At 45.1% G+C, this 24,674-nt stretch overlaps 4 protein-coding genes across 8 annotated transcripts; 1 reads left to right on the forward strand and 3 right to left on the reverse strand.

Annotated features, from left to right (window-relative positions):
- Positions 1 to 12: 12 nt before the first annotated feature.
- On the reverse strand, positions 13 to 388 carry LOC112457570 (the record flags this gene model as incomplete). Its single annotated transcript, XM_025020720.1, has 1 exon — positions 13 to 388. A coding segment is annotated over exon 1 (376 nt), but the record flags the coding sequence as incomplete, so codon positions are not given.
- A 465-nt stretch (positions 389 to 853) lies between these two features.
- Positions 854 to 3,425, forward strand: LOC112457569 (negative elongation factor E). 3 transcript variants are annotated; one of them, XM_025020719.1, is made up of 4 exons: positions 854 to 1,117; positions 1,148 to 1,260; positions 1,465 to 1,958; positions 2,066 to 3,425. In XM_025020719.1, exons 2-4 carry the CDS (start codon positions 1,171 to 1,173, stop codon positions 2,307 to 2,309), a joined length of 828 nt encoding a protein of 275 aa, XP_024876487.1. In that variant the 5' UTR covers positions 854 to 1,117; positions 1,148 to 1,170; the 3' UTR covers positions 2,310 to 3,425. The 3 variants fall into 3 exon arrangements, with proteins under 3 accessions (XP_024876487.1, XP_024876486.1, XP_024876485.1); XM_025020718.1 differs by having other exon boundaries at positions 855 to 1,260; positions 2,066 to 2,315; positions 2,425 to 3,425; XM_025020717.1 differs by having other exon boundaries at positions 855 to 1,260.
- Positions 3,426 to 3,477: 52 nt separating this feature from the next.
- LOC112457571 (serine/arginine repetitive matrix protein 2) lies at positions 3,478 to 13,527 on the reverse strand. Of its 2 annotated transcripts, XM_025020722.1 has the most exons (4): positions 12,301 to 13,527; positions 9,872 to 10,226; positions 4,925 to 8,476; positions 4,628 to 4,743 (listed from the first exon to the last, which is right to left on the reverse strand). In XM_025020722.1, the coding sequence occupies exons 1-4, from the start codon at positions 12,474 to 12,476 to the stop codon at positions 4,726 to 4,728; spliced, it is 4,101 nt and encodes a 1,366-aa protein (XP_024876490.1). In that variant the 5' UTR covers positions 12,477 to 13,527; the 3' UTR covers positions 4,628 to 4,725. The 2 variants fall into 2 exon arrangements, with proteins under 2 accessions (XP_024876489.1, XP_024876490.1); XM_025020721.1 differs by having other exon boundaries at positions 3,478 to 8,476; positions 12,301 to 13,516.
- A 2,482-nt stretch (positions 13,528 to 16,009) lies between these two features.
- LOC112457573 (protein SCAI) lies at positions 16,010 to 24,674 on the reverse strand. Of its 2 annotated transcripts, none has more exons than XM_025020724.1 (4): positions 24,304 to 24,674; positions 21,779 to 22,629; positions 17,505 to 17,915; positions 16,010 to 16,354 (listed from the first exon to the last, which is right to left on the reverse strand). In XM_025020724.1, exons 1-4 carry the CDS (start codon positions 24,495 to 24,497, stop codon positions 16,110 to 16,112), a joined length of 1,701 nt encoding a protein of 566 aa, XP_024876492.1. In that variant the 5' UTR covers positions 24,498 to 24,674; the 3' UTR covers positions 16,010 to 16,109. The 2 variants fall into 2 exon arrangements, with proteins under 2 accessions (XP_024876492.1, XP_024876491.1); XM_025020723.1 differs by having other exon boundaries at positions 17,505 to 17,918; positions 24,304 to 24,672.

Below are 24,674 nucleotides of genomic sequence, written 5' to 3' on the forward strand. Positions count from 1 at the left end.
CAATGCGCTTACCTTCAAAGCCAGCCTTCTCCTCCTGCGATTTGTACTCTTTCAGCGCTGTCAAGAACATGCCACGCTCCTCCGAGGTGAGCTTCGACACCAGCTCCTTCGCCTGGTGCTTCGTCAGAGCGTCGACGACGGCGTCGGGGGAGATCGGAGTCCTCGCGGAAGAGAACGTCCTCGAGCTCCCGCGGGGCCAGCCCAGGACGACTCGCGAGACATCGTCGACGCGCAGCGACGCGGGGCACCGTTGTGACAGCGTGTCGCTCATCAACATTTCATTGCGGCTGGAGCAACGTGGTTGCTTGACAGTGACACTGAGCCGCGCAACGTCCCTCGGGATGAACGACGTCCCTCGTCGACCAAGCACCGTCATCGACAGGCACATCTCGTTCAAGGTATTAAAGGAACGTGTTGAACAACCAGAACGGTGACTCACCCGTCGACTAACGTCGTCGAGCTCCTACGTGTCCGTTCTCTCTTTATCGAGAGAACAACTTCTTGAAAAGCATCCGGATCCAGCGCGATCCGGTAAGTGCGGGAACGCATTCAAGGACCCAATGACATCAGACTCTGACAGATAGATAGAAGAGCCCGATCCACGCCAGCCCATGCGCAGTGAACTGGGTGAACGACGCGCCGTGTGGGCTGACGACGCTGACGTCTCACGTGCGTCAGCACGTAACCGACCACGTGACCGACCACGTGACCGTCCCGACAAACCCATACCTCGGCGTAGGGATCTAATAACTGATTTGGTTAATTTGGTACATACAATTATTATAACAAAATTATAACGAAATTTCTTATAACATTAAAAATACATATTTTAAATCATTTTAATATTATAAGCGTATTTTAAATTGCTATAATATTATAAATATTCAAGCAAAATGTGGCGCTTCCTTTTCTATGACGGGCGTCGAACGGTACCTTTTATTGCGCTGGCATATATACGTGACTGTGCGTCGTGCGAGACGCGGGATGTCGGAACCGACAGTTGTCAGTGTTGTGCCACACGCGCACGTTGCCGCGTTTGGTGAGTTTGGTCTTGGTGTTTGGGCACGTTCCGTCAGAGCGTCGCAAGTTGTGAGGAAACATTGCTGAAAATAAGCCTACGATCTCTGCGTCAAGACGGACTCGAAGGACTTCGTTCGTTGTTGATATTACATGCAAAATATGGTGTACCTACATTTTCCGTCGAATCTAACCGAGGAAGAGTTGATGCTCCAGACCAAGTTCAACAAGCTCAAGAGAAAGGTACAGGTTATATTTTAGACGCGTATGACGAAATTTGATTTATCTATTAGATATTTGTTTCTCAATTAATTTGTAACGTAAGTTTCAAATTTCTATTTAATCTACATCGTTTTCTCGAACAATTATTTTATCTGTACGTCTGTTTAGCCATATACAGGAACAATTACCTTACCTTTATGTTGTTAATCATCCTTTGCTCTGCAGAAAAAAGCGCTGCAAGATCTAAAGGCTCCTAAACAAGAAGCAGAACGCATTCCACAGGCGCCAAAGCGGCCTACGGAAGCGAGAGATGCCCGCGAAGTGGCCAAAAAATTAATCAAGTCTGGCGTAATCACAGCTCCAAAGACTCCAAAGCGACCGGAGCAAACGTTCAAGAGATCTCGCGGGCTAGAAAGGAAGTTGAACAGTACAGAAAAGACGATTAGTTCTTACCAACCGTTCTCAGCGACGCAGGAGGAGGAAGAAACGGAGGCAGCGAGGCCAAAAGTGAAGGATTTATATAATAGCTTTGTCGGCGCTCAGGACACTGGGGAGAGAAATACCAACGATACTCAATCTCCCTCGGCCAAGCAGGAAGTTAAGCCACGTGCGGGAAATACAATATTTGTAAGTGGCTATAAGATAACGGAGGATTATCTAAAGAAGCACTTCCAAAGCTTCGGAAATATCGTCAATATTTCTATGGAAGTAGAGAAGAAGTAAGTATATACAAATCGTTTTACCTATGCTCATGTTCACACAGAGTTTTAATAGATATTTTCGATGTGATTGTTAATAATTTAATTCCGTTCTTTCTTTCTTACAGCCACGGCTTTATAACCTTCGAGAAAGCTGATGCAGCTGAAAGGGCCATAAGCGAAATGGATGGCAGTATGGTTTCCTCCATCCAGTTGAAAGTATCGTTAGCAAGGAGGCAGCCGATAATAGAGCAAGTTAGCGATACTATGTCTAGCTCTATGTGGTCGCCAATAGCAGCTAACTATTCGCAAAAAAGTGCACATAAAGACAGGCGGGAACTTAAAGTATATGAAGAGGATCTCTTCCAGTAAATGCAGGTATTTTCGTTGACCACAATTTCCGAAATGTACGATATTGTAATATAATATCCATATATATCATGACATTTTGGGGTCGAGTCGTTATGTGGTGTGATGATGATTGTAGGAGAGGAGTATGAGATTCCCAAAATACCATGTGCTACTTTCTGTGAGTCGCGATAGACTCACACAAGTATGTGCCCGGTGGTGATCTTAGTGGTGGCGTCGATCATCCGATCGTCCGACGAGATCATCGGTGAGGGCAATAAGGCTTGTCGCCGAATTTGTTTATATATTTTAGTCGATGCGGCCAGGCACTCGCGAGTAAGCGTTTTTGCCCGGCTAATTAGTGTGGTGCCGGGTTGTCATCTTGGTAGGGGCACCATATTATGATACTTTGTTATATCGACTCAATTGAAAACGTCTGTGTGTTAATTTATTTTCAATATTGTGTTCTTTCATCTCATTATGACGTATTATATTTGTCAACAGATTTGAATATCAAACATTTGTATATTCTCTATCTAATAACTGATTTATTATTATAATTATAACAAAATTCATAATGGTATAGAAATATTTATCTATGTATAAGAAAAAATATTATACAGTCGAACCTTGTTAATTAGTTGAATCTTAGTCTTTAATTTATTCTTTTTTTATGTCCTCCCATTGGTTGAGTTTGATTAGTGGGATTATGGAGAATATTTTTGCTTATGATACTTTATCAAATGGTAATTAATGATATCATATCGGACTAGATATGACATCACTGACTCTATTAGACTGTCTTTTTTCTTTCAATTGGATGGAATATATCATACCATCCATTTCACTTATCGCTTTCAGCCCCGCTTCAGCTTTTTCAAAAATTATAGAGCCACTGTTGTAAGAAAAAAAGAACAGAATTAATTATTGATTGTATCGAAAATATCTACTAAAACTTTGAGTGGATATTATGTTCTACGCAAAAAAAAATCAATTGTATTTACTTTTAGGAGAAATTAAAAATATAAATTGTTCCCCGGCAACAAATCAGGAAAGCAAAGGTTCGATTAAATAATATTTTTTCTTAAATATACATGTAAGTTAAATAAGTTAACTGATGTATGTATGTATATATATGTATATAGCGCATAAAATTATGAAGAATTGTTGTAAATAGTGTTCTTTATAAATATTAAAGTTTATAATTGTATATTTGGCATATATTAGCAATATAATTACAATTTGTTTCTTACAAACCTGGCACTTCGTTTTATTCTACGTGTACAAGAACTATAATTCCATTCAAATTCCTTACTTTGTCGTGTCCTAGTCTGTATATTTTCTTCGAGATAAAATTCTTATATAAAAATTTATACAATTAAAAATATAAAATTTTAATTTCTACGAACCAATGAACTATTTACCAATTTGTATACACGATGTTGACAAATCGGATTGTAGAAGTGCTATTGAGGGGGATTAAAGTAATCCCAATGATGATGATGTGTCACAGTCCGTGTGCTACTGAAATAATATATCAACAAGCCTGCGATCAGAAGTAACAAGGCGCATATTGCTAATTCCACATCTCTGATCTTCTCTCTCGTGTCGTCCATACATAACGCAGACGTTAAATACCCTATGAAATACCTCATGGCTTTCAAACCGACTAATCGGAGTGCTCGGAGAAGCTGCCGCGTAGTGTCTATAACACCAGGTTCTGTATCAGAGCGTTGACTCGTTGGCGTTTCACTCAGAGAAAAGAACTGAGCTGGAATTTCGGAAGCTGGAAAGGCGATGAAGTGAGTCGAGCTTAAGGGAAAGGAGGATACCGGCGATTGAGAGGACCCCCTTTGCTTTTCCGTAAGGGATTGTCCTGTGTCAGAAGAGTGGGAAATAACGGCGCGCTGTGGTTGATGACTGTCTTTAGGGACACTCTGTTTCGCGTCCGAAGAATAGGAAATGACGGCACGCTGCGGTTTAGCGTCCGTAGAGGTACCGCCGTGTCCTGATACGGTCGAATCGGGGGTATCAGGAGTCACGGAAATGGCTGGTGGCAATGAACGGACCGGAGACGCGGTTTGCCGCGCGAACCCTCTGCCAGGCGAGGAGGATCTAGATCTTGACTTGCGAGGGGTCTGTTCTTTACTATCGGACACATCGTCCTTGCTGCCACGAAGACCCGTTGCGCCCAGCTCGGTAGTAGAAGTAGAAGTAGCAGTAGCAGTAGCAGTAGCAGTAGAAGTAGAAGTAGTAGTAGAAGTAGAAGTAGTGGTAGTAATAATAGTAGTAGTAGTCTGGACAGAGATACTTGGAGGTTCGCCAACGCGTTCCGGCGTCTCTCTCGATTCGGAGGATCGGGTTGAAGACGCATCCGACCGAGGATATGAGGCACGAGATTCATCCACGTGGGAGCCCGACGTGGTTCGCGAACTCAAAGTTAGGGGATGTTCGGAATCTAAAATTCGTAAGGACTTATCTTGAGCGACCGTGAGCAAATGTGTGGTAGATTCTTTATCCTTGGACTCTAATTCATCTATCGTAAATGTCTGTGGGGGAGGGGATTCTTTGGTTTGAGCAATTGAGAGGGGGTGTGATATCTCTTTGTCCCTGACATCTACTACGTTTGTTTTAACAACCTTTTGGTCCTCGCCAGCCTCGGTCTTCTCATCTTCCGTCGACGCTGGTCCGACAGTCTCGCTGGGCCTCGCCGCTTCCGGCGAAACATCTTGCGAAGCAGATTGCCGCTCCTGAACTTGACTGTCCTCCGTGGTGGGAATGTCGGTTGTCGCGTGGCTCGCGGATTCCTTCTCGCTTTCGCGATGTCTCTCTTGTGCCTGGGTAGTCATCACGGTCTCCAAGTGGCTTCTGATCGCCATCAGTTCTCTGATAATGGCCGGCGAAAAACTGTCCTCCATGGAATCGCCGCCTCTCAATTCCGACGCCGTAATCATCATCGCGTCCACCTCAGACGCCACGATTTTGTGCGCTTCTATCTGCGACACACTCAGTCGATCGACCTTTAAATCTCCGACCTCGAGACTGCCGATTCTCAGCGGCTCGTCGGATAATAGACCCGTCCTGACTTGAGGCCGCGATTGCGATTCTTCCGTGACGCGTTCCTCCAGATGCGGTGCCGATCTGTGCTTGTTCTTCAGATCGATCTCTCTTGTAGGCGACGGCGATGTTAGCGACACCGTGTCATATGCTATTCGGATGTCCTCTTCTCCTGACAGCCGCTCGTCCTCTTTTTCTTCTTCTTCCTCTTCCTCTTCCTCTTTTCGCAGAAACTGTGGCATCGGTAGCGGAGGTACGGGAGGTGTAGTCGTTCTGCTTGGACTAGGTATACGATCCATCGATACCATTATCTGCGAGCCCGATCTGGAGGGTGTCATTATGAGCTTCGCCTGGGTGATCTCCTCGATCACCATATCATCCGGCAATGGATCGGTCTGCGTCGCCGCCGTCACCTCCATTGCCTCCGCGTATTCGAACGGGGTGCGAGGTCGTCCGACCGCGTGCTCCTTCCTCGCCCTGGGTGGCCGCGGCGGCGCCGGAAGCGGGCGGCCTTGTATCTTGTTAACCAATTCGCCATTACGGAGGTCCCGATGTTCCATCTCGTCCGCGCCGACTTCGATGTACGGCACGGATTCAGCTGATAGTAGAGTCATGCTGATGATCGTCTCCGACGTCATGCTGGTGTCCCTCGTTCTAGTGGGCCCCAGGGTGCTGTACGCTCGTTGGGGTCGCTTAGGCGGCGTCGGTCTCGGCGTCGTGGCGAATTTGTCGCGTTTTCTTCTGGGCGGCGGTGGTCTAGGCGGCCTCTCCCGCTTCTCCACGATCGCGTAACCCGAGAGATCTCGCGCCGAACTGTTCTCGTCCTCTTGCGGGATGTCCTCCTCGATGTAACCGGCCTCCGGCAGGGATTCCGCGCCGTGCGACGTCCTGTCCTCGTCGGCGGCGACCGACGTCGTTCTCGAGCGGGATCGTCGTTTCGGTGGTATCGGTACCGGTTCCGGCGCGACGTCTTGCCGTCGAAGCCGCGCGTCCAAATCCTCGATGTCCTCGTGACTCGCAGACATGACAACGTCGCCGTTGGCGAATCGCTCGTCTAGCGATTGTCGTGATCGCGACGATCTCGCCGGAATCGCCGGCTTCCTGGACTCGATCTCGATCTCCCACTCGTCGCGATGACCATTGCAAATCGGTGCGCCCACGTCACCGTTTCTTCGGTCCACCACCGTTTCCCGGTGCGAACGCTTTCTGCGTGTCGGCACGACCGGTGGCATGGTTGAGGGAGCAGCGGACGAATCGGGTACAATAGTGACGGGCGTCGAAGGGGAGAGTATCGACGTCTCCATCGGCGGCTGCGAGTGACTGCGCAAGGACGACCTCGATTTTCTGCGCACCGGTTTCACCACGACTATGTCGTCCAATGGCTCCTGCAATGGTTCCGGTTGATCGCCCTCCGCCTGATATACCACGCGGTGTCTGGAGTCGCTTCTGGAGTCACTCCTGGTGCGCTCGCGGAACCTCTCGTCCGTGATCGATGCCTCTCGACTGTGTCGCGCCGCCGCCGATCGTTCCCGTTTTGGTCTGACCGGTGGTACCGCTTCGTTGGACTCCTCTAAATCTTCCTTCTGCTTTTTCAAAGTCCGCGTTCTCATAGGACGTTGAGGCGGGGTAGGTGGAAGCTCGTCATCTTGCAACGCGCTGACGACTTCTGTCCTGAGAGCATCTCGGATTTCGTCGGTCAAGTAATTGCCTAGATTCATGTCATCCTGGCTGATACCGCTCGCCCGCAGAAAGAACTCGTCCGAGTCGATCTCCTCTATCACTCCGCGACGCCTTCGATCGCAGGAACTACCGCTGGACGCTTGTTGCTCCCGATCGGATTGTATCGAGGAAGGTTCGGGTTCCTCTTCGCCTTCCTCCTCATCGGACGGCACCTTGCGCAGTTCAAATAGAATCGGATCCACCGCCATGAACGCTCCCTCGTATCTTTCTTGCTCCAGAATTCGTGCCATGTCTTCCTCCAACGATCGCGATCTCGGGATTGGTTTGAATTTCTCTTGCTGCATCATCTGCTGATCCGCATGCCAATCATCTTGCATTGCCGCATCCTCGTTCTCCTCATCTCGATGAACGTGTTTTATTCCTTGATTGTCATATAATTTTGGATCTATCACTTCCTCAGGTTCGTACGACACTTCCCGCCTTCGCGACTTGTGGGATCTTTTCGGAGGAGCGGGATGTCGATCCGACATCTCTGACGATTCCTGCTCGTAGTCCATGTACTCTATCTCCTCCTCGTCATATTGCACTCGTTTTCTCGTTTCCTCCCACGGAATCGCGCGAGCCGCCGCCAATATCTCCTCCTCCGTTCTAGCGGACAATCTCGGCGGTTCCTCCATGGAACTCTGATGCCACGGAGGAGAGCCGCCGCTCCCCGCCGCTTCCTCCGGACGATCCTGATCCTGAACGTAAGCCGAGTCACCGAAACGTTGCGTCCACCTGGCGCCGAAGGACTTTGCCTTCCGAGCGCGAGGAAAGGTCGCGCTCTCCGCTGACTGGGCTCTAGAGTCCTTGGGCGAGGACGTCGCGTACTCGCCGCGCTTCCTGGACTTCTTGTCGAAAATACGCGGATACGTGGCGAAATCGAAGATATTGCGTTTAGAGCCGGCAGTGGACTCTGTCGAATGCTGCTTCTGCTGCTCGCGCATAGAAGGCGGCCGCCTAACGCGAGCGAGCGCGTCGGGCAGGCGGATGTTGGGCTTCTTGATGGTGAATTTTGACTTGTCCGGCAAATGGAAGCGCGACTTGTCCGGGAAACTGAACTTCGGTCTCTCCGGCAGGTGAAATTTGGACCTGTCGGGCAGACTGAATTTTCCCGTCTTCTCGGAGATGGACGTTCTTATGCGGTCGATTCTGCTAGGCCGCTTCTTTTCGGACTTGCGGGACTTGTCCGACTTGCCGCTGCTCGCCGCCGCCGATCTCACCGTCGTTATCGTCGTCGTCGTCGTTGTCGTCGTTGCTTTTTCGGGTTTTTGCCGTTTCTGCGGGAACGAGAACGTGGGCCGCTGGAAACCACGGAGCCGAGAGCGCAGCTTGCCAGCTTGTGTCTTCAGTCGTTGAGGTAGGCCGCGAGCGCCGCGCCGAAGTGGCAGCTCCTCCATCGCCGACGAGTCTACCTGGAATGACAAATGCTTCTCTGAAATAATCCGGGGTGAAAACCTTATATATTTAAAAAATCGAGACTCTCGGCACCCGGCAATATTCCAGATCTCTAAAAAAACCGCGTACAAACTATATTTTCTCAGAAATGATTAGAAATAGGTAATTCTTTTTAATGTTTAAGTTTAATCGAGGTTTAATGATTAAATTAGGGTAAATTAATTATAAATATACTTCTTTCTCTCTAACTTACGTAAAATAACCTAGAATGTTTTTAATTCTAATGAGTTACATCAATATTATAATTAATCTGAATGCTGACAGATATTTATTTTTCATGCTTCTTCAAGTAAACTCTTATATAAGATATTTCTAAAATTTCAAATTAATATATTATATATAATGTAATAAAAAGAAGCTTATAAAATTTCTGAATTAGGAACTATCAGAAAGTAAAGTATTACAAATAATTCATTTTAAGGTCAACAATGAAGGATTAGTATCGTGCGAAGCATTCGACATGCAATGCTATTTAGAAACACGCAAAGTGCATTAAAAGCGAATATTTTAAAGTGCTGCGAGGTAGCTAGCTACTGTAGCTAATCGCGAAGTAACCCAGGTTCGGAATCCATTTCAAATCTATTGTCGGATCCACCGAAATAAATCGCGAAGACTTTCGTGGACTGGATGCGGGGCGCGGATTTGTGTGCGAGGACGACTTCACGTCCTCATTGAAAAATATCGCCAAGGTCGGGGAATGATTAATATTCCGGTGGCGCCATATATATTCTTGGATACGATTGCGCCACCGATGGAGAAGCGCTTGAGCTTTCTGGAGCGTACTGCGAGCTGCGAACGGCAGCGGTATTACACAATCGGACAGTGACACGCTCGCGTTCGCGCTTCCTTTTTACACGCAAGTTTCGCTAAATATAGGCGGCATATTCGGCGCGAGTAACAAACCAAAGACAACACCAAGACTAGCCCCCGAGAGCCTTCGTTGACGCTTTTAAATTCCGGGGGTCTCTAATCGATTCGCAGCTATATTTAACCGTTTTTTATTTTATTCCCTTTTGTTCAATTCGCGAACGAGGAGCCTTCGCAGCAGTCACGATTCTCGGCCAATGAATATTGATTTACCGATTTGTGTTATTATTTCAACGTATATAAGTTAAAGCAGTTTGAAACAAAACTAAAACTGTAAATTTCGTAAGTGACATAAAAAAATAAATTTCATAAAAAGAAAAATTAGCATTATTATTGTACCGCCAATTTAAAAATGTTGAGTCCATAAAGCTACCCGCATGTCACGTTTTATAAGTGTTTTGCGGACCTGATAAATTTTTCTGCGACAATAACAAAATCTTTTTCCACGCTTGTGAATATTTATCAGATCAAATTGTGGACTCTACCTGACTAGTGTTGATCTCGCCGTCGGTTCTGGACTCCGTGTAGGGAGTGGGTGCGAGGAATCGCTCCTCGAGCCTGTCCTGAAACTGCTGCGCCGTGGGTTCGTGTTCCTCGGAAGTCTCGCCGCCGGTCTCGCCGAGCTCGCGGCCCTCCATCGCGCTGTCCTCGATTTTGCCATCCAGCGGCAGGATCACGTCGCCGTCCAGGAGCAGCTCCGGCGGCAGCCGGCCCCGGTCGTCGATGCTGTCGTCGCTGTCGGCGACGGGCATCACGTCCGTGTCGGTGATTCGCACGACCGGTGCCATCGCCGGATGCGGCAGCGACGGCGGCGGCGCGATCGGTTCGTAATCGTGCTCGCTGCAGCGAGAATTCACGCTTATATCGTGAGACCGATTGCGTATAAATAAAAACTGTGTGTTCGCGTTTTGAATCATTAACGCGTTGTTTATCCGGCGAGTTTCGTATATGTATATGCCACGGTAAGACGGATTTTTCATTATCATAACCGCGTACAAAAAGGGTGATATATGATAAAAAAAATTATTGTCGAGTAGCACCTTTTCTATTTTATATGTATTGTTGTCTAACTATTTATGTTATTCAGAATTTTATTAAATGGCACTTATGTTTTACAGTGATCACCAGAACGTGACTGGAAAGTTAGGCACCAGTTATAGATGATCACTGGTAGTCAAGGTATTGAATAAACAACTAAGAAATACGTTCTCACGGTTTTGCTATTCGTAAAGCTGCAAATTTTGAATGTATCTTCAGTGAAATGTAATGCGCTATCTTCGTTATATTTTGCCGTCTATAAGCAAAGTTTGCTCCATTCTAGTAGAGTGTTAATAAATGCAATACAATCGTACGGCAAAAATTATCAAACGAGTCGCGGTTAATGACCTAACATTATCGAAATGTTCTGCAACAAAATCTAAAATGTACCGAAGTAGCAAGATGACGTTCAAGGACGTCTTATTGACGTTAAAGACGTCTTTAAGACGTTATTAATACGTCATTTGACGTCACTCTGCCACTTGGGTAAGTTATATTCGACTGAAAGTGATGTGAGATGTACGATGAAAATAGCGCAATAAAAGATAAATTCTTATTTCTGAAATTCATAATTTTAGTCAATGCACGATATTCGATAACTTATAACAAAAAGTAATACACTGGATGTCACACCGCGAAATTCGTCATTCGATTATTCTAAATGTGTCTGGGCTCCGTGTTTTACATATCTTCCATATTTCCCCCCATTCGAAGATGACGTATTACCCCACATGTATGACCCCCTTCCGATCTCATGAGACTAACGTAAACAAGTGCAGGACGAAATTACACAAGGTATCTACATCGAAGAGAACATGTCGTTTGAATGAAATTCATCAACTGATACATGACCTTGTGTCATTTCGCGCTATGTTCGTTTTTTTTTTTTTTTTAGAATTAAGCAGAAAAATCGATTATGTTTTTACTGTTCCTTTAAAGAATATAGTACTCTGCACGTTTCCCATCGACTTTCTATAACACGTTATCTCTTGACAATTCTCTAAAAATACATCATTTTTCTGTATAAAGAATTCGACTGTATCTAAAAATTTCTTACCTTATTTACTATTAAATCGAGAATTAAAAGTGGCATAGATTTAATAAGTTTCAATTTTTAGTGCTACAAATATAAAGAAATTCAAAATAATAAAATGTATAAAGAATTCGACTGTATCTAAAAATTTCTTACCTTGTTTACTATTAAATCAAGAATTAAAAGTGACATAGATTTAATAAGTTTCAATTTTTAATGCTACATATATAGAAAAATCCAAAATAATATAAACGATGCAAAAATATCTAAGAGAACATATCAAATTTTTCAGAGTCTGTCTATCTTTCGGACATCTTTTATATTTTCGCGTTGTTGGAACTATATATCTTACACCGATTTTGTTGCATCTTTATCGATAAGCAACAAGATTATTTTGCTTCTCATCTGTAACGCCGGAATTCGAACTCGCTGAATCACATTACTCTCAACGTTCGTTGCAAACGTGCGCTCTGTTCAGTGTAACACGGTCCCGTCAGATGTCCAGCCTCGTCCCGGGGACATAGCAGCGTGTGCGCGTGTACCGGTAACGCGGATGCTGCGGGACACGCGGGTCGCGGACGGGGAACTGGACTTGGCGGATTTGGGAGCTGACCGAGCTTTCTATCTATAGCCACCCGGGCGAACCTTAAATAGCTGCGGCGGTACGCGACGCGGTTTCGCACAGTGTAACCTATCCGATAGCGAGATATGATAGCGAGATGAGAAATGGACAAGGCATTCTCCTCCAGACCACTTTACATCGATGATCCGAGGGTGGGCCAACGTGTTTCCCGTCAGGCTCGACTTGTTAGACGGAACGTTGGTGGATAGGGGGATACTGACCTGCAGCGGACCGCAGGTGGCTGCTGCATCGTCCTGGATGACGGTCTGACGAGGAGAGCACGTCGTTCCGGCAGAAGCGAGTCGCTCTGGTAGTACTGACACCCGCAACGGACCTCGCGTCCGAGGCTCGACGTCGACGACGCCCGCGAAGCGCGTCCTCGTTGCTCCGGCTCCATCCCCACCCCCGGAGAAACGCCGCGGCCGCACACGGAGGTCCGGCACTAAATCCACCTCCAGTCTCCTCTTCCTCTATCTGCCTACCTGAACAAGATCACGGAACGACGACGATGACGACGACGTCGACGACGACGACGACGACGTTTCGTCGTTCCTCCCGAGACGTCGTTCACGAAATACTCTCTTCGCCCTCCAGATCGAAGGGAAGAGGGAGAGACAGAAAGAGGAAGAGAGAGACGGATTAAGGGGAGAGACAGAGTAGAGAAAAGGAGGCTGAGCGGCCGGCTAGAGCAGCCCACTGCAGCGGCTCCTAGGCGACTCCCTTCAGTACCCTCGGCCGCCCATCGCAAGCGCGACCGGGGCGGACATCGGATTATTTATAGCAGTCTCCGGTATTCGGCGGGCTGCGACACTGTCTCGAACCGTGCGAGCCACCGGGTCACCTGGTGCATCCGCGGTCCACGCGGACCGTCGCGGCAAATTTCACTGCGGGTGCATTGCCGCGCGGCCGGCCAGGTTCGGACGGCCGTGTTCCTCCTCTTCTTCATTTGGCTTTAGCTCGGTAAACGTAGAAAAAGTCGCGCCGATGAGAATCTCGCGTATTGGCCAAGTACCAAAAGCGATTTCTGACGGTATTTCTGTAACGTGTTAACGAGGTATATGTTGGTATCTTCAGTTATCGAGGAAGAAAGCGAATCGACGTGGCTTGTGAAACGTTACGGAACTACTCGAGCTTGCTGCCGTCGTCATCTCTCAGCGATAAATGACGCTGACGAGTGCTGCTAACGCAGCACGGAATTAGGGTACAGCTGCGGTATTCTACGTTGCGTTAACGCCACTTACCGGTGTCTTAATTATCAAGGAAGGTCAACGACGGCAGCGCTTTCGCGTGTCTTTCGTTATTTAATTATGTACAAAGTCGCGTCTCTCTAAATATTTCTTGCCGCTATTAATGCGAGCGATATGACTAAAAACGTGATTAAAAATTAAAAATGCTGCGTTGCAGAAAATAAAGGAAGAGAAGTTGAAGAGATATAATCCTTACACGAGCACACACGGTCCTCCATTCTAAGAAACTTCCGTTTCCGTTTGATAATTATTCCTCGAGGATCCTCCTATAGCAGCTGGGGAGCAAAGCAGGTGCGATTCGATGAATCCGAGTAAAAGCTGCATGATTTTCGAAGCGGGAATGTGTTTCGACATGAGATAGCAGAAAAACGAAGATTACGTGATTTGATTTGAAAGTGAAATTTTTTCCTTTCGAACAATCTCGCTGCAATGACGCGCATTATCTCGCAGCGCGCGAGCGTATAAAGAAAGATATAAAGGCGGACGTGTACGTCATATATGCGCGGCAACATGGATTCGGCGATTGTGTCACATCTTGGCACTCGATGCCAGCACCGCGATACAATGCTTGATGATGACGAATGTCGAGTTTGTTTAATGCACCTCGGTCAATGTAAAAATAATTCGTATAGAGAAAGACGCAGCTGCGTTGCATTCTTCTCGAAAGCTGCACGTTCGTAATTGTACATATTCGTAGCTCTCTGTATATGTACGCGCGGATGGTGTTCCGCAATATATACACGTGTATTTGGTGTCCCAAGATTACCGGCACATCTTTCACGTATCGAAAGGATCAGTCGATCTTCTCTTATAATTTTCGGCTCGCACCCTCACGGTGCGGTTATCTTCATTTTCAATCGCAATAAATAAATACGAGCATGTATAAAAATCGGTATACAACTTGTGAATGCTGTTGATGGCTCCACATTTTTACTAGAAATGGCTCAAATTAATCGAAAAATGGCAGTAGAAGCGATGATAATTCTGTGACACCCTGCATAATGTACTGGGTATTCGCGGTAATAAATGGTAAAGTCGAGAGGTTGATTTCACGTACAAAAATAAATCGAAATCGGTTATTTAAGCTGAAGGAGCATTATAAACTCCTCAATTTTTGAAATCCATTTTCTTGAAAACGGAGCATCGTTAAAAACAGTTCAATTTACATTTCTGACTTATTTTTGCGCGTACCAGAATCACTTCCTTCTCGATTCTGCCATTCATCATTACGGGCCAACCTGTATAAAACGTTATATAAACGTTATATATAATATATTTTTTCCTCGATATCTATGGCGTATTATACAGGGTGTTCCAGACGTACCACGTCGTTTTGACTATCAACGTTGAACCAAAAGGATCTCGATGTAGAGTGCCAATAACTCTTAAACCAATAACATGAACAATGAGAAAACCAAATTTTACGAGTATAAATAAATAACGAAATACCGTTTCTTTGCTAACTATAAGTAAGATTTACTTTTCGACAAATTTTTAATTCAGCTCGTTCAAGATATTTAATCTGTAGAACTAAATGACGGACGGTGCTGCACGATTTAAGTTCTCGCACAGAAAAAGAAAAACACGTCAACGATCTCGCGACTGAAAGATGGTCCGGTAGGTCTGAAACGCTCTATACTTTTGCAATATTTTATAAAATATATAGAATACACAGCACGTGTTTCTGCGCGTGTACGTGTCGTGTGTGTAAATATATAATACACTGTATGTGTGTGTATGTGTGTGTGTTACGCTAGGAGTCCTATAACGACGTTCACTCGATGTACAGCCGCTAAAAGATCCGATACAGTGTGGTGTGTCGTTCAGGAGAAGGAGTGATCGCATGTATAAGTGAGCGCCTAGCAATTTCTTCGATAATCTTCCGACTCGCATGGCCGCTCGCTCATCCCGTGCGAGTCGTCATCCGTACGGTTAACGTCAAACTCCTCGTCAAGCTCGTAGACCGCGCTCTACTTTTTGCTTATAAATAAACGAGCGGAGGAGAAGAGACGTTTCCGCGCGCGCGTGGGTGACGCTCTCGGCCGATCGCTAGCGACCACAACGACGACGACGACGACGACGGCGACGTGGTATCGGAGACGATGATGCGTCTCTGCCTTGAATCGCACGGAACGGCACGGGGGACAGTGGGCTTTCACGGTGTTTCGAGTACGAGATAGAGAGAATGCAAATATCGGGAATGTGTTATTCGTACGAAAATTATATTGCCACTCCATATATGTACCTATATGTTACAGTTCAAGCATTCGAGCGCATTTTCAAGTGTGTAACTCTTGAAGAACCAGAAGCGGTAGTTTTTTTTTAATCTTTACATTATCAGTCCGAAGCGTCGGTGCGTAGCAGCAACACTCGCTCGATCGCCAATCGTATTTCCCTGGGATTCTCCATGTCGTAGCGTTGTCATTATAAACGGACGGTGTAGGCGATCGTCCCGTCGTCCGGCGATTACGCGATTTATCCTGCCTCGGTGCCGCGGTTGCGTCGTGTCACGGTGTTGTGTCGCGCGCTACCCCCGGGTGTCCCGTGTTCCAAGTTCTTTGGGGGGGAGGGAACTCCGGATCCCTGTATCTCACTGTCAGACACACGGCCGCGCGATCTCGCGAATTGCGCGATTACTGCGAAGACGCGGTTTAATGAGGTCTCAGTGTAACGATTTTATTGTTGCAATTGTAATTACAGTAGTCGTAATCGTAATCGTGATGGTTGTGATGGGATGGTAACAGGGACGTCGTGTCGGAGACCGGGCAGGGTAGATGCCGGGGTCAGGCGAGCTCGTTGCTGTCCGGAAAGTGGTCGCGGGCGTCCAGGCAGGCGGCCAGGTCGAACACCAGGTGATGGAGGGTGGGATGCTCGAGGACCTCCGCGTCCGGCAGAGGCGGATAGCAACGAGGCCTTTGCTGTCGGCCCCGGAACGAGCGGTGCAGGTTCAGCACCACGTCGCAGAACACGTAGCGCACCAGCAGCAGCCGCAGGAAGTCGTCACCGAAGAACTGCAGCACGCTGGTCTCTACGAATTGCGAGATCGCGGATCAAGTTACGTGGCATCGAGAATATCGAGAAGCGACTCGATTTGATGGAGGAAGATGCGCCTCAAATGTCAGCTCTCTTTTTTCTAATTCGCGGCATTAAAATAAAAGCGCATTTATTTTTCTTTGGAGTTAGTTCTTCGTCGGTGCGACTTCGATGAAAGACTACTCCGCAACTTTTTAATTTTCTCAGACGTCTCGGAGTTGAGTTTTCAAACAGGCTTCTCTAGAAGTGACGGAAACGAATAAAGAAAAAGCACAGTTGTCTTTTCCCTATATATAAAGTTACGCGATGTTTTTAAGTTAAATTTACCGAGACCCTTTAATTTTTTCGACTTTTCAATTGAGTTTGCTCAAGGAAATTTATGAAACGGAAAGATATTCTAATTGTATTTTTCATAAAGCACATAAATGTTTTAAGATAAAAAGCTCGTGATATAACATCGGTTCATCTCGATAAAGATAACAGGTATCTCTTAGCTCGGGAGTTAAAGAGACACGCAAAAATCGAGAACGAGAGTTCGCTGATAAATTCGTTTGGATCTAGGCCAAATGCGTTTATTGTTGTAACGCGATCGTAAGTCGCATTCAATGAGTCAGGCGGCTGCTGCTGCACAACGAGTACGCCCTCGTTTTGGCGATAAAATCTTAATTTTGCTCGCCCTTCTCTTAGTGCCGCGCTATAACTATCAAATACCACGCGATATCCTGGTCAAGTTGGATAAATCTTTCTCGATAACTGTACGCGTTTTTCAGGAGCGGATTGGATCCTATTCAGAAACGTTCTATCTCAAACTATTACGGTGGACATTCAAGATATTTTAAACGGATATTTTAAAAACCGTTTCTTAAACTAACAGTCGAAAACATTTGAATTCGATGATTAGTGCCTGTGACACTGCAAAATGTTAATTACATCTGTCTCGAGACTGAATATAAATCTGCGATCTCAATTATGATCTTTTCATTAATAACTGCTAATTTTTAGCCGATCAGCGCGAGACTGATTGAAAGACGGTTTGAGATCTTCCAGAATTTATCCTCCTCCACTATCGAGCCCCTTCCTTGGCCCCTTCCTTGGTTTTCGTCTGATCGACGCCTCGGACAAACGGTTGTGTCGAGTGTCCTTACCGCATCGGGAGCGCGTTACGAGCTGACTGGCCTCGTTAAGGAATCGCTCGATGTAACGCTGGCAGCGCTCCCAATGTTGCACGGGCAGGCTCCCGATGTTGCATATAAGGCAGAAGGCGGCGAGGGGGGCGTGAAGAAATAAGGTGAACAGGCTGCCACCGTGTCGCAGGTCGCGCAGGGTCGGCGGCACGTCCTGCGGCGACATTAGCACCATCAGGGGTTGGCCGAAGTAACGCGGTATCTGCTGGAACACGAAGCTGTTATCCGAGTCGACGACGACGAAGAGCGGCTTCCTGGTAAAGGGATACAAGTCGCCCGGGTACAGGCAGTGCGGCTCCTTGCCGCCGGCCGGCCTCTTCCCGTGCTCCGGATCCCTCTTGCTGCACGTGGACACGCCACCCAGGTCGTACCCCACTGCAAGATCGCAAGATTTTATCAACATCGTGCAATTCTGCGTTCGCCGATCCGTCAGACGGATGTTGGACAACATTGAGGAAACCTCGGAAATTTCAACCGTGTTTTATCTGACACACGGAATGCCTCGCGAGATTCACAATCGAGATGCAAAAGTGTATTCTCCGAAATGAGATACATCTTGAATGACTTTTTCTCATTGTCAATGAAAACTTATTTAATCTTTTTTCGGCATTTTTAAATCTTTGACACTTAAACATTACAGTAATTACTGCATAAATTAAGATTTCAAGTTAAATCAGGAAGATTATATAAATTTAATTAAATAAAACTTTGTATGACAAATGACAAAACTGCCCATATTGATTTAATATATTGAATGATTTTTATTGAGGACTCAAAATTTAATTGCTCATCGTGTAAAAGTACATTAAATTATAAACAATCTCGTTCTTGAACATTTAAAATTTTAAATGTTTTTGGCATAAATAGCAGTTTATAAGTTTATAAACGTGACTTTCCCCAATGTTGCCGTCACTCACCGCAGCCAATATTTTAATTCTAAATTCTAAGCATAAGCAAACGTTCTAAAATTTTTATATGTGCTTTTTCGAAGCAGTATCATCAATAAACAAAAGCCGTGGAATCCGTTCCGCATTATTTATGTTGCCAATTATTGTAATCGATGGATTCCTAGTTTCTAATACATTGATATTGATTGCAAAGCTAGATTCGCCATGGTACGAATCTTTATTACGAAGCAGCCTTGATATTGGGACGATACTCTATTTTCCTTTAAAGACTTTCGCTGCAGTGGCCGGTATGTAATCTTGATCTAAGGCGTAATGTTTGATTCTCTTTAAATCGCAGCCAAAGTTACATACAGATAAATGGTTTGTAAGTAACTCTGATTTTGATAATTATTTTTATTAGCATAAACGACGTGCAAATATAACGAAAAAAATAAGCTAATTAGATATTATAATAAAAAGGTAACCTAACATAAATTTGTCAAAAAAGCAAAAGGTCTTCCTCGAGACTAATAAGCATTTACTAATTACTGTTGAAAATAATGTTGATCTTAGATCATCTAAAAAATCTATACTTTTCGATTAATTAGTCACTTGCTCGAATTTCACAGACACTTTACAATAAAATAAAATGCATTGTTTAAAAAATTGGATCTTGATATCAAAACGAGAGAATGTCGCGTTTATACGAACATCCTCGAATTCAAAATCATTATATGTGAAGAGTTATGAGTGTTCCGTTATTATTAGTATCGTCGTCAATGAACGAAATATGCATCCCACGCAAATCGAGATGAGCATGAAACAGCTAAATAGAAATATGCTCAAGTTAAACTTAATATAAAAAATTATTTTGTTTTCTTATGATAACAATGCTGCTAGATCTGCAAGATGTATTTATGTTTCAAATTAAACGCAATTTTTTTAGAAGGTTTTTTATGAAAAAAACAGTTCTTCTATAAATTTGCGAAAATCAAGCCAGAGTTTGTCGAAGAACCTCTCTCTCTCTCTTTCTCTCTCTCTCGAGTATTTTTCAGCCAATCTGGGACACTCTGCACGGCTCGTAAGGTAAATGTACCAGTGGTCGCACACTTAAGCCACAATTCAGATTGTGATACAAATTTAGCCCATTTAGACGCATGCTTGGTACAAATGACTTGAACCATCTTGAAGCTTAGGGTTTCTAGTTTCTAAAACACATGCAATGTTTATTTTAATATTCAGTCATTTATTATTTATGCCGCGAAAATGATAAAAAGGTCAAATGTACCAGTGTCCGCACAGCCTTTACTCGGTATGTCCCACCCAGTGTCCGCACAATACGATATTTAGGCTGCGGTCCACTTGATGCTACAAATGCTTCGAAGCATTCCTCCTTCAATGAAGAAAGAAGGAGAAGAAAAACGCTTCAAAGCATTTGTGGCGTCAAGTGGACCGCAGCCTTAAACCAAAATATATTCAGCCGTAACATAACCTCTCCATGTAAACAGCAAACAATTTTTCTGATACTGGTTGCACAGATTCAGCATGCACATTAGATTTATTGCAGATATATTATCAACAATGAGTACTTACTTATCAATCGGTTTTCCACACGATATTTTGTTTTCTTTTAATCGAAACACCAGAATTAATTCCGTAGTAACAACTTTGCATCGATCGAGAAACAGCGTGCTACGCGATGTGCGGTTACTGGGACTAGCGAACTCGCAGGGTTGTACCAGTATCCGAACAGCCGTGACGTGCGAGACCGAATAAACAATTTAAAATAAATGGTAATCCGTGCAGAATCATACTTCAAATTTGTTTGTTATTACAATAACGTATTGTAGATCCCTACACAATTTTTAGATTTGCAATATTCTTCACGAAATGCTTAATAAATTGAAAACATTAAAGTCGTGTGCGGCGACTGGGACGTGTGCGGCCACTGGTACGTTTACCTTAAGGCTCGTTCGATACAAAGAGACGTTTCGGGAGGTGTTCGCGTACCCACACGTATACGAAACACGTGGTTGCGGCCACGACGCGACGTCGCGCGGATTATCGCGTCGTGGCTGTTCCAATTGAGAGAGCACGGGAACCCAACCCAGCCACTTCCACGATGCTATCGGTGGCCAAAGTACCGGACTACCGACCGGGGAAACTGACCGAAAAGACCGACACGCGTACGCCTTCGGCTTCGCCGAGCGGGTGATTCGCTTTAACTCCGCATGACTGTACAACGGGCCGCTGTATCAGTGGTCACTTTTGGGTGACCGCCGTTTATGCTAGCGCACGATCGGCTCAAGTGGAGCGGGAATGAACTTGGTGGACCCGAGACTGCAGGGCGTGAAATGCGGGACTCGATACTTGCGGGATTGATAGCGCTCAAGCGCGATGTAATGATTTGCAAGCCAAATGATTTTGTGCGATGCCAAAGTAACGGACAAGAATAACTTATTAGTTGTGACTTATAACTCACGGAAGTCTCCAAGTTCTCCGGCACGTAAATATATAAATCGAAAGAACGATTTGGCAATACAACCAAAGTTGATTGTATACCTTATAGGTATTTGCGTTGACTCGGTTATTATCTTTGTACCTTCAGTACCTTGGTATAATAAATTATTTTTAATTTTTATCAAAATTCTCGTATTAAAATATTATATTTCATCTGTAAAAATATTTACTTCTTGCTGTATTTAATTTCCTTTTTATGTAAAATATCAAATGCAAAAAAGAATCTCGGAACATCTTACATTGCGTTCTAATAGCTATTATTATAATAAAACATTTTCATTACGAAATTAATGAGAACATAACACAAAAGTTATTCTTTTAATAAGTATTAATAATTTAAATAATTTCGTATAAGAACATTTTAAATCGGTGATTTTTAATTATTTAATTTAATTTTTTTTCGATTAAGATTGCCGTTATATTCTATCCCACTTATTTTTATACTTTATAAAAATAGCTCGTGATATTTGTGGTACATTATTAATTGACCCATGAATAATAGGTCACTTTTGGTAGCGAAGCGAATGAAAGCCTAAACGTCCGTCTAGATCAAGAGTATTTCTACTTAATCCCTAATTTTTCTAAATAATGCGTGCCTACAGAGATAATTTATCAATAATACAGCTTGGTAAAAGCTAGCAGCCCCATCGATCGAGCGACAAATTAGATACATTTATGGAAGATGCTCGTCACCCTTTCTTCAAGATCTATTTTCAGCAGATCTTCCGTTTAAAATAAAGGGATTTACGTCTAACGTCTATAAACTTGCGACAGCAGAGCGACAGAACAATAAGGGCGTCTCTATGTGAAACTCGATTAAACACTCACTTTCTTCGGGGTGTTTGACGGTGGAGAAACAGCCGTCCGCCGACAGGTACAGCAGTAACGCGCCGTTCGCCGGTAGCTCCTTGAAGCCACTCGCGAGGAACACTTGCACCTGGCTGTAGGTCGGCTTGTACAGCAGGTACTTGTGCGGATTGTCGCGTCTCGGCGCGCCGTTCTCCGGCCCGGGGTAGGGACCGGGTCTGAATGGCATCCGACCGGCCGGCGAGGCGTCGTGCAGGTGATTCGGGTCGTCCCTGGGCTCCCGCTCGAGTGTCTGCAGCATTCTGAACATGTCCATCGACAACTCACTGAACTTCACCTGATCGGCGCAATTGCCGACTATTAGGATCTCTTGGAGAGATAGGCACATGGGTGGCGATCGTTCGACGGGCGGGCAGGTCTGTGGACCGAGCCTGTGGGTCAGCACGATGGGGTTCGAGTCCGAGTGCAGGACACCGACCGCGGACTCGGCCTTGACGAAGGCCTTGATTTCATCGAGGACGAGGTTCCACTCGAGCTGATCGTCCGGCTCGTAGGTGCTGGTGTAATCGGCTATCTGGGCGTCGAGCTCCTGCACCAGCTCCCGCACGAGCTTCATACGGTTCAGCAGGAGGCAGACGACGATGAAGCGGGCGTAGTACCTGAGCTTCTTCACCATCAGATCGCTCCTGTCCTCCTTAGCAGCGCGGCTGTAATAGGCGCGACCGCGTATCGCCGCGTAGAACGAGTAGGCCTCGTGCAGGTAGCTCGTCTCGCTGGTACGTAGATAGTAGTGGTAGTAGAGCTGGCCGATCTTGCTGGCGATCTCGCCGATCTGCCACCTCTTCAGGTTATACTTCGTGTCCAGTATCGTTCTGAAAACAAAGCGAGGCTGTATACACGTGAGCGCGCACGTGTTCACGCACGCACGCTCAGTGTGTGCTATATTTTATTTTTTTTATCGCCGAATTACCATCGAATCTAAAAATTAATTTCTTCCTATATCCTTTCTATATCTACTATTAATCGTTCACGATTATTTAAAATATTAAGTAAATTAGGATAATTTTAGTTTTCAGTGATCCTTTTTATCGTTTCCGAAACACGTGTTTCCGTTCGAAAACGTTTTGGCGTTGTGCAGCAAAATATTTCTATAGATTAATTATTATAAAAAATAGCTTAAAAACATATTTTTCTTGAAAGACTATCAATATTTGCGAAATATATAATACTCTATACTTAGCAAAATTTAGTCAATAATTTTAAGTGTCATGGACATTTTGATTTCAAGATTGATAAAAAATAATTCAATTAAATCACTGAAAATATCAATCAATTAAAAAATTAAATTTACTTTAGTATGCCCAACAAATAAAGTGATCAAGAATAATCCAATTAAATATTATACCAAACTTATATCACTTAAAAGCCAATTAATTTAAAAATCGAAATATACAATTCACTTTAATGTGCCCAACAAATAAACATGACCAAGAAATAGTTCAATTAAATATTATATCAAACTTATCACTTAAAAGACCAATCATCTTGCAAATTAGAATATAATTTACGTCAATATGCTCAACAAATAAACATTTCAATTATGATACACCCACGCACACAAGTAGATTATTCCCAGTTGGAAACATCAATGGAGTTTTCACTAACAACAGAGAATAAGAGACTTCCTTTGTCCGCATCTCAGTTTACCGCGGACTCGCTTATTACGTACGTATTACACGATAATGTAATTAGCGTGTAATGAAGCGACGACAGGCGCGAGAAACACAAGTGAAACTTTTTCCGCCAATATGCAATACTTCAACGTGAAGTTGCACGGAACGTCAACCAGTCTATGCAAACGGAAATGAGATTTATTCGATCATTCTCTGACTCGTGAGATTGACTGGCGAACGAATACAAAGTTTGAAGCGCAACACACGAGGACTCGGTCACGTGGATCTCGCCACACAGACCTTCGTTTCGTCATCGTCAACGAGATCGCCGAGTCGGCCGAGCCGCGCTGCGGAGTCGCGAACGTTCGCGTGCTAAAATATATCGTACTCCACATCAAACTGCCAAGAAACGACACCATGCGATATTTTCTACGATAGTCATAATCTTGCGGCATGCCTCACTGCGGAGCGCCACCACTGTCGTGGTCTGACCGAACATGCCTGTTTCTACTCGATCCAGAGATAGCGGTCGGACATGGATGATATTCAAAGAAATCGGCGGAAATCGCTGAATCACACGCATGCAAGTTTACGAAATCAAGTTAACGTAATTTTAACGCTATGAAATATTTGGCAGACATTTTTTTCGCTATCAACCACTTAGACCACTTGATAACGTTTATCCCTTGATAAAGTAATTCGAAAAATCGCTACCAAGTGTGCTCTAAGAGATCAGAGGAACCTCGATACAAAGTTATGCATATTTCCCTCGCTTTCTCTCGGATATGTACAGCAGACGCATATACACACGCGCGCACGCTCTATCTTTCTGTCTCTCTCTCTTTGCTTGCTCCCCTTATTTTTATCACTCACCTGTGCTGTTGCTGGAACTTCCAGAGCTTCGTGTAGACGTCGAAGGTCCGCCCGAAGTAACCCTGCCACTGCTTGTGCCCGTATTGCGGCAGGTCGCGCAGCCCGTTGAACAGCTGCTTGCTCTTCTCGAGCAGGTGGCAGAACTCGAGAACGACTTTGCGCTCATGGTCGTCCATGCCAGCCATCATGACCATCTTTTCGGCGAGTCGAGACCGCGGCCGGACGCTGGCTGGACGCCCTTCTCGACGACACGGTCGCGGCGGGCCCGCGTAATGGCGCCTGGCGATTCCGCCACCCTTTTGCACGGCGCCTACGACGACGGCGACCACGGCGACCAATCAATACTCTCGCCCACCCCGCATCAGGGGGAG

Source organism: Temnothorax curvispinosus, unplaced genomic scaffold (genome assembly GCF_003070985.1).
Source record: "Temnothorax curvispinosus isolate PA1 unplaced genomic scaffold, ASM307098v1 QBEX01007895.1, whole genome shotgun sequence".
Lineage (NCBI taxonomy): Eukaryota > Metazoa > Arthropoda > Insecta > Hymenoptera > Formicidae > Temnothorax > Temnothorax curvispinosus.